The sequence below is a fragment of the Lampetra planeri genome, chromosome 15 (genome assembly GCF_965212315.1).
Source record: "Lampetra planeri chromosome 15, kcLamPlan1.2.h2, whole genome shotgun sequence".
Taxonomy (NCBI): Eukaryota; Metazoa; Chordata; class Hyperoartia; order Petromyzontiformes; family Petromyzontidae; genus Lampetra; species Lampetra planeri.
In genome coordinates, this window is record NC_136121.1 from 9,301,221 (window position 1) to 9,320,558 (window position 19,338).

At 43.5% G+C, this 19,338-nt stretch overlaps 1 protein-coding gene across 2 annotated transcripts; it reads right to left on the bottom strand.

Moving 5' to 3' along the window:
* Nucleotides 1-354: 354 nt before the first annotated feature.
* Nucleotides 355-18,260, bottom strand: LOC144722697 (uncharacterized). 2 transcript variants are annotated; one of them, XM_078601010.1, is made up of 10 exons: nt 16,962-18,260; nt 15,593-15,741; nt 10,659-10,805; nt 9,348-9,566; nt 7,949-8,473; nt 6,498-6,659; nt 5,905-6,144; nt 4,858-4,998; nt 3,561-3,948; nt 355-2,674 (listed from the first exon to the last, which is right to left on the bottom strand). In XM_078601010.1, the coding sequence occupies exons 1-10, from the start codon at nt 17,987-17,989 to the stop codon at nt 2,611-2,613; spliced, it is 3,063 nt and encodes a 1,020-aa protein (XP_078457136.1). In that variant the 5' UTR covers nt 17,990-18,260; the 3' UTR covers nt 355-2,610. The 2 variants fall into 2 exon arrangements, with proteins under 2 accessions (XP_078457136.1, XP_078457137.1); XM_078601011.1 differs by lacking the exon at nt 4,858-4,998.
* Between the last annotated feature and the right edge of the window lie 1,078 nt (nt 18,261-19,338).

The following is a 19,338-nucleotide window of genomic DNA, read 5'->3' on the forward strand; positions in this document are numbered from 1 at the left end:
CGCCTATGTGTAGCTGCGTTACGTAATGTATCGCCCAGTGTGCTCTTAATAAACAAGAAGCCTTCTTTCTACTCGATGTTTCTCGGAAGTCGCTCACGACACAAGTATCAAAGTATGAATAGCTCGAGTTGAGCAGTTACATCAATGGGACCTTTTTGCCAGTATCAAGACGTTGAAAAGAACTGACGCAAAATATATGGATCATATTGACATAAGTAAAACGGGATTGGGAAGGACACATTGCGAGAAGACATGGATGGCCGCAGCCTTCATACAGCAGTGGATAAAGCATTGCTGCTGCGGATATTAACATTAGGAATCAAGAGCATATAAATGGTCAGTTGAATAAATGTATTGTAAGTTTAAACTCAAAATGTTTATTAAACAAAGGACAACATAAACAACGAACAATACCCCCCAGGTTGGTCAAGCGATTTTGTCACGCCCAAAATAAAAAATATAAACATGAATCTCAAATGCATTTAATGTATTGTTCATAAAATGGCATATATAAATATCGCTAGATACGCCAACTTTTTCATTAAATGGCATTAACAATATCACCAGAACCATGATGAACCCGACAGCATTCAAAGCTCAGATTACGTTAACACAAAACACGTGCATAGACAATTCTCCCTGCCAGCCATGCTGCTCAAATAAACGAACTAAAATTTAGTTAAAGAGCATGACTACTGTTCAATAATTAAGGCAACATCTGAAATATTCCTTTGTAAAAATGCAAACTATGGTTTTTATCAGCAGGATACCTACTAGGCATGTTAGGATTCATCTCCCGAGTGGTTCAATACATCGTCACGATTCAGGCAGGGTTTGGGGTTTGATTCAAGAATGGTTCCTTTGCTCCATTAGCCTAAAAGTAACATTACTCGTATCATTTACATATAATTTGCATACATTTCAATGGATTCAGGCAAGTGCAATTTTATGCATGCATCATGGGCAAAATAACTCACTTTAATTGATATACTATATTGATGAATCATTGCATGCCAAGTTCCTACCAAGTCCACCATACCTCTGTATTTGATTGTCTTGGAAAGTGACCAAAGAACCTAAGACAAGCACAACTTTGGTGAACAATTGGCCTGAGAAAGTTCAGCAAGTCAAAAAATATTGTACAGACGACCCTTCAAGGCTGCCATATAGTAAGTAGTAAGTGCTGCATTCGGGGCTTTTGGGTGCATTCATGCTATGCAATGTTTATCATTTGTAAAATATACGTACAAAACATATGCCACAAGTGCTTACAGCAGAACTTAAACATTCCCCTCTGTAACAGGATTTAGTAACAGTCTTTCTAAAGAAGTCAGTTAAGCATAACATTATGGCATGCAACGGGATTTGCTGGTACTGAATGCTATGTAGTGCAATATTAGTAGTATCATTGTGTAAACACCAGTGAAGGTTGTACCTTGTTGAAGCCACAGACCACTGCATTTAACACACAAAGTTCCAACGGTAGGGCTGCAAATTCATGAACATTAACATGACAAATATGATTATCCTCTTCGCAGAGCTGGTAAAAATTTTACTCTGTACCCATGTACTTGCAAAGCAAATGTTAACTAGCACAAATGATTGGGCAACCGTACCAGTGAGCCACTTAAAATCGTTTTTTCCTAGCTGTCTGTCTTATATGACAATCCGTAACCCTTCCATTTTCCTTCCAAATTACTCCAGTCCCATTTCAACAGCCACACAACACGTCCCCCATACCCTCAACAAACACATCCCACTTCTTCTACGAAAGCGTATCTGTAATGCCATCATTGGTATATAACGGAAATATTAACCTATCCTCTACACATTTAACAACAAGACCTGCGTGCCCAGAATTTATTCGGGAACATTTATATATACTCCTGGCTTTAGTTTACAATAAATAGACCTGAATAATATTAATCGGGAGGAAAAAAAACTAAGCTTATAAAATTGAAAAAATGTGACCTCTTTTCACAAGGTAGCTTATGTAAATTATACTTTGGATATGTGCATATATTAAATTACTAAACCTGCTACGATATCCAGTTCCATTAGTATATATAGTCAAAAAAACAATTACCACGTACACGCGAAGACTGAATAAAGGTTAGCGTACTGAGTTTAGGCACAATAAAGGTTAGCAAGTTACAAGAAGAAAACACAAAGTACAACAGCATTATTAAAATCCCTCCGAGTGCCACTTTGCAGGTGTGATTGCAAAATACACCGCACATACATTTAAAATAATTTTAAGCACGTGTGCAAAAGCACGCAAAGAAACTATGAAGGTCTTCTTTGCAAAGCAAGGTGATTAATAAATGAATGCTTAAGTAGTGTACGTGCATGTCAGTAAATTATGCACATCTACAGTGGTTCAAAAAAGTCAAACCTATCAACTTGAATAACATTTGTTTTTTATAAAACAAGTCAAAACCCAATTATGTATGGGCATCCACAAATTTAAGAGGTATATAATCTGAATATGGTGGCTGTAATTTGAGAAAGGTATGATGAATGGCACCAGTTAACACTCATAATCTCACATGCAGACCTCCTATAAGTCAATAGATATCTGTATATGCTGGGATTGCTACATATCCTTCATTAGTAGTTGACTCTGCATGAAGCATCCTTTAACACCCCGAAAGACCTTTGCATTTGTAGGGACCTGTGGGGGAAAAAACAATGTCCAAAATTTACATATCAAATTAATGATGCTTGACATTACTTTTGTCAACATCTACAAATTGAAGCTCCGGACGCCTAATAGTTTTGAAAGATAGAAATGTAAATTACCAGCACGTGTAGCATTTACAAAATAGCAATTAAAAATTTTGACTTAAAACTTTAGTGACTGCAGGAATTCATATTCTTGGTTCTTTCGGTAAAGTCACGTAGATAGAAAACAAAAAATAAAAATAATAAAATAAAATTTAAATACATCATTAAAATAAGAATAATAAAACACACAATAAAAATAGTAAAATTAAGTTTAAAAAATAAAATTAAAATATAAATTTTAACTGCATTGTATTATTTTTATCGCGTTTTTTATTATTATTAAAGGTATTTATTTATTTTAAAAAAAAAATCAGTTTTAGTTTTCTATCTACGTGACTTTACCGAAACTAAGAATATAGCAATTTAAAAGTCCCATGATTTGTAGCGAGTAAAAAGGGTTCTGCCATTAAGTCCATGAATGATAAAAAAAAACCCTTCACAACCAATGCATTTCGGAACTGTGTGTCACAACAAGTTTCCTATGTCACATCAAACTATGTTTATGATTTTTACAATTCATTGTAAACGCAAGACTCCAAGTAGCATGAGACACATCGCAAGCAGCATCAAGCACTTGCACAGCTCTCTTGTTCCTCTATGTAAATTTTTGTTTGCAATGTAATAAAGGCCATTTTATTATAATTTGCATAAAGCTTAATTCTAATACCCACAATTCACCGCAAGTAACATGACCCACAGAATGGCTGTTCATCGATGCAACGTTAACTGTGCAATTAAACAGCATAACATTTAAGTACATGGTACATATTCACCTCTGAGTTGGCTGTGCCAGCTTGCTGCGAGGCACCACAGAACACGGCTGGGTGTTAGGGCTGGTCTTGCTTGCCGCCGGCTTCGGCAGCGCACTCTTGCCCAACGAGCTGGTGCTTGCCGCCCGGGTGCCACCAATCCTGTCGCCGGCTCCTACTCCCGACGACGGGGACGCGCTCGGAACTACCAGGCGGGAACGGGGTTTCGGGGTTCCAGGCGAGGGCACTTTGTGCGTGGTGGTACAACCGGTTGGGCCGCCCTGAGTAGTGCCGGGACTGCTCGACTGGGAGGTCGTCCGATAGCTCGCTCCGGACGCGGCGGGAGGTGGCGTCGTTTTGCACGGCAGCCTCGACTGGGAAGTCGACGTCGGCAGACGCAGCCTCGACGAGCCTGTGACAAAATTATTACGGCACAAAGATGTCACTTCAAGAAAACGTCGTCCTTAACCCTTTCCGAGACATCTGTAAGTTGCAGGGTGGGTTCCAGTTCACCAATTAATCTCGAAACATGCAAGCGGCTCAGCGTTAATTTTATTTAGAGAGGCATATCGCTGTTGTTTTTACAGGCAATGCACTCGCCGCATATAACTGTAGGCACACGACCGCACTCTACGATAGCTGACGCCAAACTGTGCCACACGCCCTCCCCGCATGGCCTTGTGGGAGCCTCGGTACCGATAAAGTTACGTTATTTTCTTCCAGTTTCATTTTGACGATGTACACTTACGTCATCGGAACGGAATCGGAAGAAAAACCGATGAACGTATGTCATCGGAACGGGAAGGGGTAAAGCAGCAGAGTATGAAAGCTTATTACGATATTTTGCAACAATGTTCATTTGAGATACAACCCACAAAAATCAAATAGCTGTGTGCACTGGGCTGTCCCATGAGTTTGAAGCTTTGTTAATGAGAAAATAAAGACTTTTAACATCGGTCGGGGGTTCAAAAATAGCACCATGGTGATGTCACTGCACTGACAATAAAATGCATGACAGTGATATCACTCATGTTCCAAAATGACTTGCCTGACAGTAACTTTAAAGTGATTTTATCTCTTTAAATAAGCCCCAAGTTTCTGTCAGACGTTTAAATTAAGGACACAGCCTGGGAACGTTTCTTCAACTACTATTAGGTTAATTTTTTGGGTTGCATGTTCCTCCAGTTTCTAGGCAATGTTTTATATTTAGAACTATCCGATTCCACAAACAGCTATCATTGTTTCATGAGAAACAATGCCAAATGTGTCATAACATGGGAGGATTCAACGTCAAAAGCTGCAAAACACGATGGGATGATACCTGTTTTGGTTTTACAGCGAAGAGACGCATCTGTAGCTGGATCCTGAAGATTGGACTCCAGGCTGAGGCTGTTTTTTACAACTGCAAGAGCCGGCCGCACGATAGTGCTGTTCAGGTTTGGCATGCTCACATGCGTATCATCTATAAGGTGACATAGAATGGGAAAGGACAAATATAAAAAAACTGAAAAATAAAACTAATCTTATGCAGTTTTTTCATTAAATGAAAATCCTTTTCTCTTTTGGGTTCAATAGAATTTGTTGGCCTAGGCAGGTTCAAAGCTTTCAACAAGATACAAAAGTGACCTCTGAACTATCACCTTTTTAAAAGGTTCCCTACCCAAAGAAAAATGCAGTATAGCACATTTCATGTTTTCATGCCTGCAGGCATGTACATGTAACCTTTACATTGTATAACCCCACTTAAAATGCATCAACAAGCCAGAGCACTGTGCAACAGAGAGCAGACAAGTCAAGTTACCACACTCTTCCTTATGCAAAATAGCCAAAGCAGCTGCGATGGTGGGCAAACACAAGCCTATTTAAACTAACCAGATACCATATGCGCCAAAGAAGCAGTGTATCGAGCAGCACATGCGAAATTGGTGCCCAGGAGAATGCAGAGATTGCGTGTTGTGTCACGAGCTCCCTGGGTGGTTCAGAGCGTTGAGCTGGCACCGCTGATATCCTGGGTTCGAATCCAAGCATCTGCCTGCGTTTAAACCATGTTCTCAAGTGTAATGAGTTGACAGTCTCCGCCTGGTCACCAAAGACTGTACAACCATCACGGTAAATTTGTTTCTATAATATTTTAGAGATTTGTTTGACTGCCATGCAACGAACATTAATCTATGTCGCAGGTCAGGTAGGAAGAAAGTTCTGCCTCATGCTGTGTAGAGCAAAGGTCACTTGAATGGCTCTCGCAAGTACTTTTCGAACAAAGATGTTCACTGCCATGGGCTCCAACATGGAGGGCTGCACCACTTTGTGAGATCTGAATGATACAATGATGGTAAAGACCAACATTTGAAGAGTGAGCATTGCATACTTGGGCTGGCATTGATTTGGCCGTGTCTAGGCGATCCCACTTTCGGCCTCTGTCCCTGCATGAGGCGCGACCGAGCAGGTGTGGTGGGACCGCTCGCTGCCCTTGGCTGCGGCGCCGGCTGCTTGTTCGTCGCAACAGTGCGGGGCCTCGTTTCCGCTGCGCGACCCACGTTCGTGTTCGCCAGCCGGACATTTTGGCCTGGGCTAGTGACCGCTGGCAGCCCATTGGAGGACGAAGGTGCTGGAAACACAAAACAATTACTATCTGAGAACGGTGTATTCACTGATGTCGTGATATTTAACAGAGTTCAAAATTGTAAGCATGCCCATACCTGGCTTTGGTTAATGGCACAGATACTATTAGGGGTTAAGATAAGGCCATGGGTTATAGCTAGGAATATGTTCAGGACAAGTAGTTTGATTTACAACTCGTATGCAGGTTAGTTTCTAGCTTCAGATTGTTTTAAGACCACTGTTTGATTAGGATTAAATGGAATGTGAAGGCATATTTACTATGCCACTGATATATATATGTAGTAGAGAATATATCACTTTTTAAAAGCATGTAAAGATGGTGCCAACGACCTCACGTACCCGTCGCCAGGCCTTTGGCTTGTCCCGCACCAGGCACATCTACTCGACGCTGCTGAGAGCCTTGGGGTACCGCTGTACCCCGCACCACCGCCTGGGGCTGAGAGAGACCGGAAGCCACCCTCCCTGGCTCCACCATTAAATGTCTGCTCCTCTGCTGCAAGCCTACAAACCATACACATGTAATAATGCAGATAAAAAATTTCAATAACGCTTTAATTGTACAAGATTGTATACAAGGTGGAACGATGCATCGATTTACATTCTTTAGCTCGCGATATATTAACTGTATAGAGTGCATAAAAGTTGATGTTTTTGCATGTGAATGTTATATGAATTGAACTCGCGTCATCATCTGCAGCCAAGAGGCACCAACATTCACCACAATCGAATCATGACCCTAAATTGCAATAATTATACATCATCCTGAGATGAAATTGTATTGTGTCTGGTGCATAGTATACAGGGGAGTATGACACAAGTGGTTCACGCACTGCAGTATGAACCGGGTAATCTGAAATGAATTCCTGGCCACAGCTAAACATCAATGGAAAGTGATATCTGAACCGGTTTTGGGCACTACATCTTAAGCAAATCCTCACTGACCAGCATGAAGTACGGTCAAATAACTAGCATGACAGGAGTGAGAGGCGGCCTTCATTCAGCAACGTATTGAAAAAGCACTGTAAATTATTATTATTTATACAATGCTTTTTTTTTTAAACGTGTTTTTTTCTTCAAATATTGCTTTCACGTCAATGTTGTACGTTTTTGATGCTGTACACTGTAGCATGAAGATGCATCCTGAACATGTATAAGTGAACACTTTAAAACATTATTCAACACTGCTTCCTTGATGCATACTATGCCAGTTGCCAGGAGATTGTTTATCCACTTTGACTGCAAGCACTCATTAATGTCAGCTGTGATTTTCAGGATTCAACTTGCCCCAGATAAATTAATGCAAACAATGCATACATGTACTTAAATCCAAGTTAAATACATGTTTGTAATGCACAGCTTGTTCTATGCATATATATTTTTTTCGCACTCCTAATATATGTATACTTTCTTTTTTGACAATTATATACATTCACGGTACAGTAAGTATACAATGAAAAGAAAAGGCACACCGTATTGCAATGCATCATTTTATTCGTGAAAGTGACTCACAAGGCTAGTGGCAAAAATTCCACATTTGGTCTGGGATCAGTCTCCATAAGGAAACAACTGCTTGACAATTAAAGGCTGCTAATTTTTCTCAACCCAGATATACGGTGGGTTGAGTGATCACTTGCTACAATATAAACTCATGGGCAACTGCTCTACTCTCTGATCTGTATTGCATGTTTCCATGATCTTTAGTTGTGAACATTCAAATTAGCCGCACTCGACCTTTGCGTTCTGTCAACATTACATCACTGGGTAAGCAAACCAAACTCGGCTTATGTTACCGTCTGTCCGGAGGCTTTGCGGTGCACGCAGACGTAAGGGCGGCTGAAGCCGGGACGCTTTGCTCGGGAGGTGGTCACTTGGGGATTCTCGCCGGCTTCCTCTCGAAGAATCGACATCGTCCGTGCAAGGTGAGAAAGGACCGCAGGTGTCCTCTTCCTCCTCCTGGTCGCTGAAGGGGGTGAGGTCGTGAAGAAGTGGTGCTCGGAGTCGCCCCGGCGAATCTGCGGGCCCCGACACAGACGAGCCGTCCCCGTCCTGACGCTCATCCGCCACACGAGGCCCACATGGCAGCGGCGGCGAAGCGGGCGGGTCTCCTGTTCGAGGATCGGCGGTCGCCTCCGACTGGAGGAAACCCTGGCACGAGGAAAGGTCTGCGGCAGTCTCTGCGAGCATGGTTGTCTCCAAACTGCAGATGCATGTTGTGTCAAAGCCGCACACCTGGATGCACTGCTTGAGAATGTCGGGAGAGTACATGGGCGGGGACATCTCATTGAGCGAGGACCCAAATTCTTGCTGTTGCAGCTCTGCAAGCAAAAGATAAGATGCATTTAATTCATAGTCAGATAGGAATCCAATGGGACCAGGTGTCTCTTTTTTAAGGGTCACCTGTGTTTAAAGAAATACAGCAACAACATGAAACAGATTGTAAGAAAATAATGCAGAAATACATAAAATACATATGGAACAGTTACAAATTAAAGATAATTAAACTTGTTTAAAAAACTACTGTTAACAAAAACAGGAAATTCCAATTAGTACAAAATAATATGCAAAAACACCATGTTAACATGTTTTCGAGGGTGGATGGAGGGCAGGTGTGACATAGCACGCATGACCCCGGCTGAACGCAGTGGGACGTGGGTCACGTGAGCCCTGTACACTTGACCACCCACATGCCAGCCAAAAAAACTTTGTATGACTTCCAAATAATGATGACATTACATATTTAACAAAAGAAAATGACTATCTCGCCTGTTTAATAAATTACACAGATTTAGAACTTAATGTTGTGACATGAAAAGACAAAGTTTCACTATATTTTTATGCACGACATGGGTAATTCAATGTTGCACACTTCCACGACAGCAAATCGATCAACGTGCCTTACTGTTTAAGTTCAGGGCACACCCTCCATACACGCCTGAATAAAACAAACATTTTTGTTCAAACCATTGAGCTCCAGATAATTTTATAACTTGGAATTTATATTGTTACACTGCCACACAATGATACTCTTGTGACATACCACAGGAATTTCAACATCTATTTTTTTAAAAAGGACATGCTTAAATTATCAAACAATAAGCCATCGACCATGTACATACTGGCCCAGTGGTAAAAGCGTTGACTGCTGGATAACAGTTGCTCAAAATAGACGTAGAATCTCAAAGTACTCACTCTGCTCCTTAAGCCAGATCATTAGTCGGAGTTCAGAGATGTTACTTGGGCGGGAATCCATACAAGAGTCATCACCATCCAGAATCTGGGTTCCGTTCATAAGCTGCATCATTTTCAAAGGTGTTTCATAGTCTGGCCCCTTTGAGCTTTTAATCTCAGGGCTTCCGAATGTATTTAGCGGAGTGCTGTACCGCCTTGTCACATGGTCCAAGTCACAATCTGTGAAAGAAAAAGATAATGTCAGCTCCACTGAAAGCCATTTTGCCATAAATAAAACGTACCTGAAGCGTTGTTTTATATTTTTATTATTTTATTATTTCCCTTCTACGTGACTTACCGAAAGAACCAAGAATATACCCGAAGCAGTCTATATTCTTTAGTGATAACCAAGTGGAGAAGAAAATATCTCAAAGATAAGCATATTGCAAAGTTGAGCTACAAGCAGAATCGAGGTTAAAAACAAGATGACAAGGTGTTCTCACACGTTTCATTGCGATGTGATTATTTACGTTGTTTATTATCCTCAGCTGCTCGCACTGTCTGGAACTCCCTTTCTTTATCTCCTGTACCTCCGACTCCATAACTATTATAGTTCAAACTATAGGTCTTCATTTCCTCGACAAGCTATCACTCATCAGTTTTATCAGCTGCTTTCCCATTTGTACTGTTTAAGACTTTTATACCAATAAATATGTATGCAAAATGCAAACCATTCACTCCTGTCACCAAATGAGCGATTAATATTGCCTGATATTCTTGAATATACTTACTTTCTTATTCAAATGTAACCTTTACAAACCTATACATTACATTTAAACAGTAAATGCATAGGCCACAATTACAAACTGCATTGTGACTTATAATAAACACTGGAATAGCAACAATAAATCAGCCAACCTCTTTGGTTGGAGTGACGGCATCATGCATCACCACCAGGTGCGGTGGTGCAAACTTAATCTGGAACTTTAGATTTATCAAACTTCGAAACCTGCTATACTGCAAGGTGGCCATGGAACAGCAATACCATCTCAGACACGTACAATTCCTCAGGGTAATCAATTTCCTTCTGTATGAACATAAATGCTAAAAAAAACATTTAGCAAAACACCCCAAAGTAGAACCTTCCTGAGAAGCATTATGAGCCTCATTGCAGCTTTCCTGGATAAATAACATTCTTATTGAAACTCAAGATCGATCTAAATGCAGACTGCAAAGACAAGCAGCTGCATCCCACAGTGTTCTCTGAAACTCGACGCCACTTTAGCCTCAGTCAATACTGCAAAGCCATCAGCACACGTATGACCCCATTACCATCCACAGCGGCTCGCCGATGTCGCCCCAGTTGCGGCGCGGAAGATGGCAAGGTGAGGTTAGCTCCTTTGGGGCTCTCGCCCCCGCAGCCCACCATGGTGTACTGCCGATTACAGCCGCTCACTCGGTGCATCCTATTTCTGCTCCCTGCAAAACATGGTCAGGAAACAAAACAACACCGTTACGGCCGTGAAACCCACGTGTCGTTCCATTGCTTATCCGGCGTGTTCCCAATAAGTGCACGCCTTACGCCATCGGGCAAAAATGTTTTTAACCAAAATACCCAAGGCGGCACACGTTGGGGACAATTTACATCCTTTTGTTTACGTTTCTCAACGGACAGCTGGACTGCTCCATTTTGTATAAATATACAGAGCAAAGCCCGAGGGAAGAAAGAGGAAAAAAAACGTAGGCACGCGAGCGTAAATTATACAGCAGGCAAAAACGTGTTATGGAACTTTCAGCATCGCTCGCTTCTCTTGCAAGCACAGGAAACACACCGTGAAATTATAGGAAAAGCACAACCAACTTAAAAACAACACGCAACTTATTTGTTATAATCTATCATTCTGGCACCAATTCTTTTCACTATTAATCTAAATTGTGCATGTAGTGTATTAGCTACAACAAAAACCACACATATAAAGCACAATTCAAGTTGGGGGGGGGGTGGGGCTGGAGGGGGGTGAAAAAAAACATTGCCTAAAAATCCCTGAACTCGCAAACTGATCGTGCCGGTTCCTGTCTGAGCGCTTTGTGATATGGCTGTAGGGTTTTGAAATGCAGGTGTATGGGCTTGGCAGGTAGCCTGCGATTTAGCTAAATCCCCTGCAGGAAATCTATGAGTGTCCCGTCGTGGATGAATCCGAGTTGGGCGTATCGCGTGTCACTCCCCTTTTGTACGTGTGTCGTACAGTAGACACAAACTGGTCGAACCAAAAGACACGATTACAAACAATACATTATGTATAGCCATTTGTAAACACCAGGTTTAGTACTTAAGACTCCACTGGACACATTTGTATTGTTTGACTAATCACACACGATGTGTAGGATTCCATGTACGTAGCTGTGAAAGCCTCAAGGTGTATCAAGACTTGTGGATTTTCAGGAGAGTCCTGCATTGAAATATTTGGCCTATTCCTTTATGAGAAGCGTTTTAGCATGTCAGAACAAACCAGAGTACCCAAAGAAAACCCACACAACTAAGGGAATGAAGCTGAAAGATTTACACCAACAGGTGCACACACATATCTCTACTGCCATCTTATCACACAGCTCAGCAGGTTTTAGAGTTTACAAAATCTATAGGATGCACTGACCCCTGCTTCCAATGTACTGGATAAGGGTCATGCACCACCCTGCACACCCGGTAAATATTTCAGATAATAGGATTTTCAAATAATGTTGCACGCACTGACACCAAGGCAATATTTATAAGGAGTAGGTTTTTTTTGGGCAATATTATATCACGTAATAGTTTGTAGTGTCTATGTGGCTTCAGACACTTATTAGCCATTATAGAAATTACAATCTTGGTGTGCACTCGCACACAAAGCTTGTTGACAGGAATTTACATTAGATAATGCTCATCATCTCAGCAGCTCTTCGACAGACTACTCTATTGGATTCCAGTTCTGAGCAAATCCACACATCCGTCCGGAGAATGCCACTGGCGAGCTACTGGAGAAGATTTGCGCCAACCTAAGTCCTTCGCTGACAAACATCTTTTGCCCGCCTACTCTCCCCGTCTGTCATCACGGCACCCACTGTGGGCCAATATGCCATGCAAGGATGTGTCAGCAGTCATTGTGGTGTGAGGAGTGGCTCATCATCAACAAGGAACCAATTCCCCGTGGTGGACGACGCTACGGTCCGCCCACCGTGACTGGGCCCTGCTCAACAGGTTCTGAACTGGCCAAGGCCTGTGTGCATCAAGCCTGCACAGGTGGGGCCGATACGACAACCTGAACTGCAGCTGTGGTACAAGACAAGAGGATGACGCATTGTTTAAGAACTGTCCGCTAACCAAGCTTAGCGGGTTTGAGGACACTGCATTCTGCAAATGATGCATCTGTGGCCTGGCTCGGCACAAATGCGCACGCGAAATTAATATGAATGACCACCAAACTTGTCAGAGCCTGCCCAAGCTCGTAGCCATAGCTCAGACAAGTAAAAAAAGATGCAGCTCTACAATTGCTTGCTCATGCCACTTCTGGGGAAAGGGCCTCCACTAGAGGGAGCTCTCGGGAGCCCCTCAAGAGGGGATTTGGCGTACTCTTTCACACTGGCCAGACATCTTGGAAAAGGTGGCAGTACCCACTTTACCCCACCACACGTGACCTGCCGATTGACTGGTGTACTCATTTTTGCACTGCCATCTCCTGGTCAACATGAAGCCCAAGCCTACAACACCTGGTATTTCCAGGGAGTCTCCAATTCAAGTACTAATCAGGCTGAACTCTGATTAGTTTCCACGTTTTGACATGATCGGGTGCATTCAGGGTGATTTCAGGGTGATTTCACCATACACGAAAGTGGATCAAATTGAATGCATTCAGCTTCAGTTGCTGCATGAACGAGGTAGATGTTTATTTCATGGAAATATTAACGCTGCATGCCAGAACTTCAAAGCTGTGCAAGATGCTATGTACCCACATCTGCCAATAACTGAAAAGTTGGCATTAACATATCTTCATAAACATACAAGGTTATTACTAGGGCTACCGCGATATAATAGTTCATTGTACATGATAATATCCATAATAATTCTATTTTCTGTTTAGTTAAATATTGCTAAATCCTGATTACCGTTGCTCATCGTGTTTCTTAAATATTCTGCGATTGAAAAAATATGAAATCACAAAATAAACTATTCAAATTGTAAATAACAGATATCCATTTAATGACCACCTTGTAAAATGTTTTCTGGAGTCATTGACAGCATGGCAGTTAACGTGATATCGTCATCTCCATAATTTAATTAACTACTCAACTGTTCCTTGCATGGCTGACGGCACTGCCCTGTAAGCATTATAGATTGTAAGTTTCCAACGTTTAGAAGACTTATGGCAGGTTGTACTGAACTGCAGTTAAATAACATAAGTAATTTATATGTGTCCTGGAAATGCAGAAAAGCATACATATTATCGAATAAAAAGTTAAATTACAATTACAAAGTAGTGGGATATTGATACGGCAATAATCATTATGAAATTTTATATCATATCTGTCATATCGGGAAAAACGTTATTGCTGTATCGTGCAAGCATATTTATGACTTTCAATCACGCAATGCCACAAAGTGGCATGCATAACTGCTGTCACTGACCTTCCACAGTTTAGGCCAAGCTGTACATAAAAGGAACACTGTGGAACTGCCTACAGGACAGCAAGAACATGGGACGGGGCCACGGACCTAATCGGTCAAGGCACAATGGGGCTCTACTGCGCTTCCACTATGGCTGCCAAATTCCAGAAACTGCTCGCATCCCGTGGCCCCTTTTGACCATTTGGCTGAAACAAGAGTTTTGTGTCGCGTGTTTGTGCCAGCACAAAACACTGCCTTTTATGATCATGCTATAGCAGTGATGGCCACAATATCTATTCACCAGTGTTCCCTTCTGTGCCACACTGGCAGTTTCGTACCATATAAAAGGCACTGTATATTGTGGGTGAAATGTAAAATAAGGTGAAATTGCGGGAGAAACAAATGGGAAATTGTGTGATGTGTATATAATGTGTGCAAACATACAGCCATGTTGTATGGTTGAGAGTCCTTTGTCAATCCACTGCTGGAAGAAAGGTCATCCTACGCCGTGTCAGTTACGTGGGTTATGTGACCAAATTTCCCCACGTAGGTGAGTGCGAATGGTGAAGGGAAGGCCCAGTACTATTTCAGGTATCCCTTTCCACTGATGTCAGCTTTGGCTGGAAATCAAATCTAGGTTCCCGGGCTTGTAGCACAATGCACTAACCACTGCATCACCACGCTACCCACCCCACAGTCCTGCTACCGTTTTAAACTATCATATATCCTGCAATTCCCCTTATGTGGCTAAGAGTGGGTCCCAAATGTGCTAAACGAATCTCAAAACCATACAGCACACTAAAGTGGTATCCCAGTGCTGATATCAAAATTCACATTGATTCTTGGCCATATTTGCAACAGGACATTTCACTTGATTGACATGCTTAAGAGATTGATAATGACATTATGCAAGAAAACGATATGCTCGTATCATCTGTCAATACGCTTTTCCTTAAAGCTAAGAACACCGACTATAGGGGAAGAGCAGAGTAAGCAGGGATAAAAATCTTATGAGTGCTGCGGGTAGAGGTGGCGGAGTAAATTTGATCACAGGCAGGTACCCCTGAAGATTATTTGAGTCATGGCAGATTAAACCGACATCTATAGTCCGTCTTTAATCACCAGCCAAGCCTGTAGACTAGATTCTTGGCGCACTACCCTCCGTATCCACTTGCTCATAGCTGCAGGTGCCCTCTTAAATTATTTGAGCAATGGCACTTGCCACCTTAATTTAGGGGTTATAAAAAGAATGTTATTTTTAATTTAGTCTATTTATAATCACCAGACAACCCAGAAGACTTACATATTCACGTCGCAGCAGCTCCTGCATCTTCTTGCTCTTTAAATCTGCAAGTGATCCCTATAATAACTTCAGCCACGGTTCTGCGACCTTAAACCTAGAGGCTATGAAATGTATTTTTGTAATATACGTACAGCCAAGTCTTCTTCTTAATCTTCTGCTATTAATCCATATGAAAGAAGCATATATAACCGAGTCTGTATGATGGTGTGATATGAATCTTAAGACTAAAGACTCATACCACACGACCATAGGCATCTCCTTGCCCTTAGTTCGAGGGTTGCTCGCTTTGCGGGCCAAGTGGGTAAGTGCTGCACCCCATACCAAGCATTGTGCTGCTGAGGCGCGACATGAGGGAGCGGCGAGCCGCCTCCATCTCGGGGCTCGGGTTGTCCAGGACTTGACGGCTCCACTCGTACCAGCTCGGCGTCGTCCCGTCAGAGGTGCTGCATTGGCGAGAAGACGTGTACAGCCTGCGGGCAGGAAGGAGCGCACCCCAGGGGAAGGGGGGGAAAGAAATCAATGAGCTTGGGGTGGGATTGTGGTGGGCGCTGGAAGGTTATCTGGAGACATAAAAACTAAACAGTTTATTCTTTCCCTGGCAGCATTAAACAAACCTGCTAATGCATTCTGCAAACTCAAAAAGGCCTGAAAGGATGACGGATGGGAGAGTGCCAACGGCTAAGTGGATAAGAAAAAAAGAATAGCTATTGATGTAAAAAGTGCACTAATGACCCCAGATTAGTGCAGGTTGAAGGAAATTACTTGATAAACTTTGCATCATTGATGGTACTGATATTACTTAATGATAGCACCAAGGCTTAAATATACTGGCTCACTTAACCTAAAATTATCTGTGTGGAAAATGGGCTCTGTTAATACTTAACAGTTGCTTTAATAGTCACATTCCCGAGTAAGGAAAACAGCTATACCTAAGCAGCTTGCTTAGACATGTTTTCATTATTATTAAACTGCTACACGTGTTATTGTTAGCCTGAAAATGTACCGCGTAAAAGTTGAGTCGGATAATTTCGCAGCAGCGAAGCGGACGGGAGACAGGCATGGATCAGCAAAGTGCAGGCAAACCAAGAAATGTAAATCTGATAAAGATGAAACCTCGTTCTAAATCCATGATTCACAGACGTTCTGAGTGGAGGTAACATTACAGAAAGTACAGTAAAAAATAAACATGCATAACAATACAGTATAGTATTCTTGATTCTTTCGGTAAAGTCACGTGGAAGAGAAATAATAAAATAATATAAATATAAAACAATAAAAATTCTCACGTTTCGACTGCAACACAAGCAATCATCATCAGATTTCACACCAGTCGAAACGTCGTGAGAATTTTTATTTTATATTATTTTATTATTTCCCTTCTACGTGACTTTACCGAAAGAAACAATAATACGAATCCCTGCAGTCACGAAAGCTTTAAATCGAAACTATACTGTATTTCGATTTAAAGCTTTCGTGACTGCAGGGATTCATATTCTTGGTTCTTTCGGTAAAGTCACGTAGAAGATACAGTATAGTGTTACAGTGTAACTTTAAAATGAAAAGTACTGGATAAAGTCACGTAGAAGATACAGTATAGTGTTACACAGTGTAACTTTAAAACGAAAAGTACTGGATGACCATGTTGTTACACGAGTGAAGCAGCCAGAAGAGACGAGCAATTTGCACTTGCCAGCTCTCATCTTGCCAGCGTGCGCACTCTTCAAGATCAACTAAGGCCACGGTATTCAGGGTTCCGTCTCGGTGTCCTCCCGGCCCCACCAAGGTCTCCTCCACTCGAACTGAACTTGGTGGCTGTGGGTCTGCGAAAGTGGCGTGGCCATCCGACGAGACGGCATGGACTTGCCGGTGAGAAGAAACCTGGAGGTCTGAGGACACACGAAGATCAGTGGGAACGGATTGATGGCGCAAAGACACGTGGGGGTGCGAGGGCATGGGATGAAGGTCCACGGACATGGGATGCAGATTCGGGGACACTTGGCGATCTGAGGGCACATGGAGATCCGGCGAAATGGGATGAAGATCCGAAGACAACTGCAGATCCGAGGCCACCTGAAAGTTTGAAGACACGGGATAATGGTCCGAAGGCCCAAATTGTTGTTGTTGCTGTTGCTGACGGTGTCGACGGTGGTGACGTTGGTGGTGATGACGGTGGTGGAGACGTCCCGATCCTGCATCAGGCATCACGGTGGTCTGGAGGTCTGAAGTGGGACTTTGGAGGCCCGAGGACATCGGCGACGTGGGCGACGTGGGCGACGTGGGTGACAGTGGCTGAAAGTCCGCGCAACCACGGCACGGCGGCCCTAGCAACGGAGAAGTTAATCCGGCGGCGGCGGGGTCCATCCAACCTCTGTGCTCTTCAGCATTTGGTTGTCGCTGCTGGTGGATGAGCTGGAAGTCGAGGAGTTGGCGGTGATCGTCGCTCATCTGCCGCCTTTTCGCGCCCGTCCTTCTCGCCCGGCGCAGCTGCTCGTTCTGCCGCTCGAGTTTCTTCACGAGCTCCTGGAGCTGAGCTACTTCGGGCGAGTCTCCCCTGCGCTGCGCAGATGCCGCAAGCCGCTGCCGACGGCCGCCGTGACCGTCGTCACCGTCGTCACCGCCAACATCACCGTCGACGCTGTTGCCGTTCACCACCATCACCGTCGTCATCGTCGAGGCATCCTCCGTCTCCTCCCCCGTCATCACCACCACGTCCACCATGGCGAGCAAACTAAAACCCGCCTGGTCTCCACCCAGTGCGCGGTCGACTAGCGCGCTCGGGTTAGTTAGGAATCACGCAGAGCGAAGTGCTCGTCCGTATTTGTGTGCGTACAGAAAAATGCCAGTTGCGGCGAGAGAAATTGGCGCGGCGACAATGTGCGGCGGTCGTAGAAAACTTTTTATCGCACAGACCGACTCCGAAGCCGCCGCCGAAGCAGCGCCTCATCCTCCACCCTAAATCAGTGGCGCGCCTCGAGCCCTGACGTCAGCGCGCGCCGTGACGTCCGTGCGTGGTGACGTCACGACGCACACGTCGCCCCCAACATACAGCGACACGCCCCCAACGCGCAGCGACACGCCCCCAACACACAGCGACACGCCCCCAACGCACAGCGACACGCCCCCCAACACACAGGGACACGCCCCAACGCACAGCGAGACACGCCCCCAACGCACAGCGACACGCCCCCAACGCACAGCGACACGCCCCCAACACAGCGACACGCCCCCCCGTGTTGTTGCCGGTTGCTAGGCGACGCGGAACGCTGCTGGGGTTGATTTAATTTTTCCGCTTGCACCATCAATGACGATTTCGATTCACAATTTCTCGCACAGATGTGACGGATGTACGTACTGGTGTTGTCCGACCAAATATTTGATTTATTGGGTCGGACAACAATTTCACAGCATTCGTCGATGACACGGTGGTCGAAAACGAAGAACACAAATACATATGATAAGCGACGTTTCGGGCAACGGCCCTTGTAGCATGTTGACGTTGTTTTTTTGTTAACTGCGTGTGCGCCACTGCCAACGCAGCAGCACTAAATGCTTGTCAATAACCCTCCACCACCCGACACAGATTGTCAAGTTCACACAAATTATTATTCAAACGTGCCAATCAATGTACAGTATTGATCAAATCCTGACCAATAACACTTCTCACCGGTGGCTTAAGACTTTCGTGACAAATTTGTTTGCAAAGTGACAATCCAATTGTTGGGTGATGCGAGGGTTAATGTCAAGAACGTTGTCATAAAACTATCGCGTGGCCTAACCCAGCAAATATTAATCGTATTGGTTACGAAAAGCCACGTTTGATGTTGTACAGTACTCTCTGGCTCTTCACAAAATTCATTGTCATCAACAACCATGTACGATCCACTGCTGGGTGAATGCCTTCCCGTGCTCCGGCCACCTCTCTCGATGTTGCGATGTAACATTCCACCTTGCACCGTCACATGAGCTGTTTTCATCGCTCCATCTACTAGGTCACGAGCTCTCAGACGATTTCAATTCCTTGGCTGCAACTCTTATTTTTCTTGGCCATCTGCCATCATAGCCGTGAC

Bases quoted from the DNA above. Each gene is read 5' to 3' on its own strand.
- LOC144722697 (XM_078601010.1), bottom strand. From the start codon at position 17,989: ATGGTGGACGTGGTGGTGATGACGGGGGAGGAGACGGAGGATGCCTCG. The intron at 8,474-9,347 runs GTGAGTACTTTG...TTTTGCTTGCAG, and splicing joins GATCTGGCTTAAGGAGCAGA to AGCTGCAACAGCAAGAATTT. The intron at 6,145-6,497 runs GTACGTGAGGTC...TTGTGTTTCCAG, and splicing joins AGCCAAAGGCCTGGCGACGG to CACCTTCGTCCTCCAATGGG.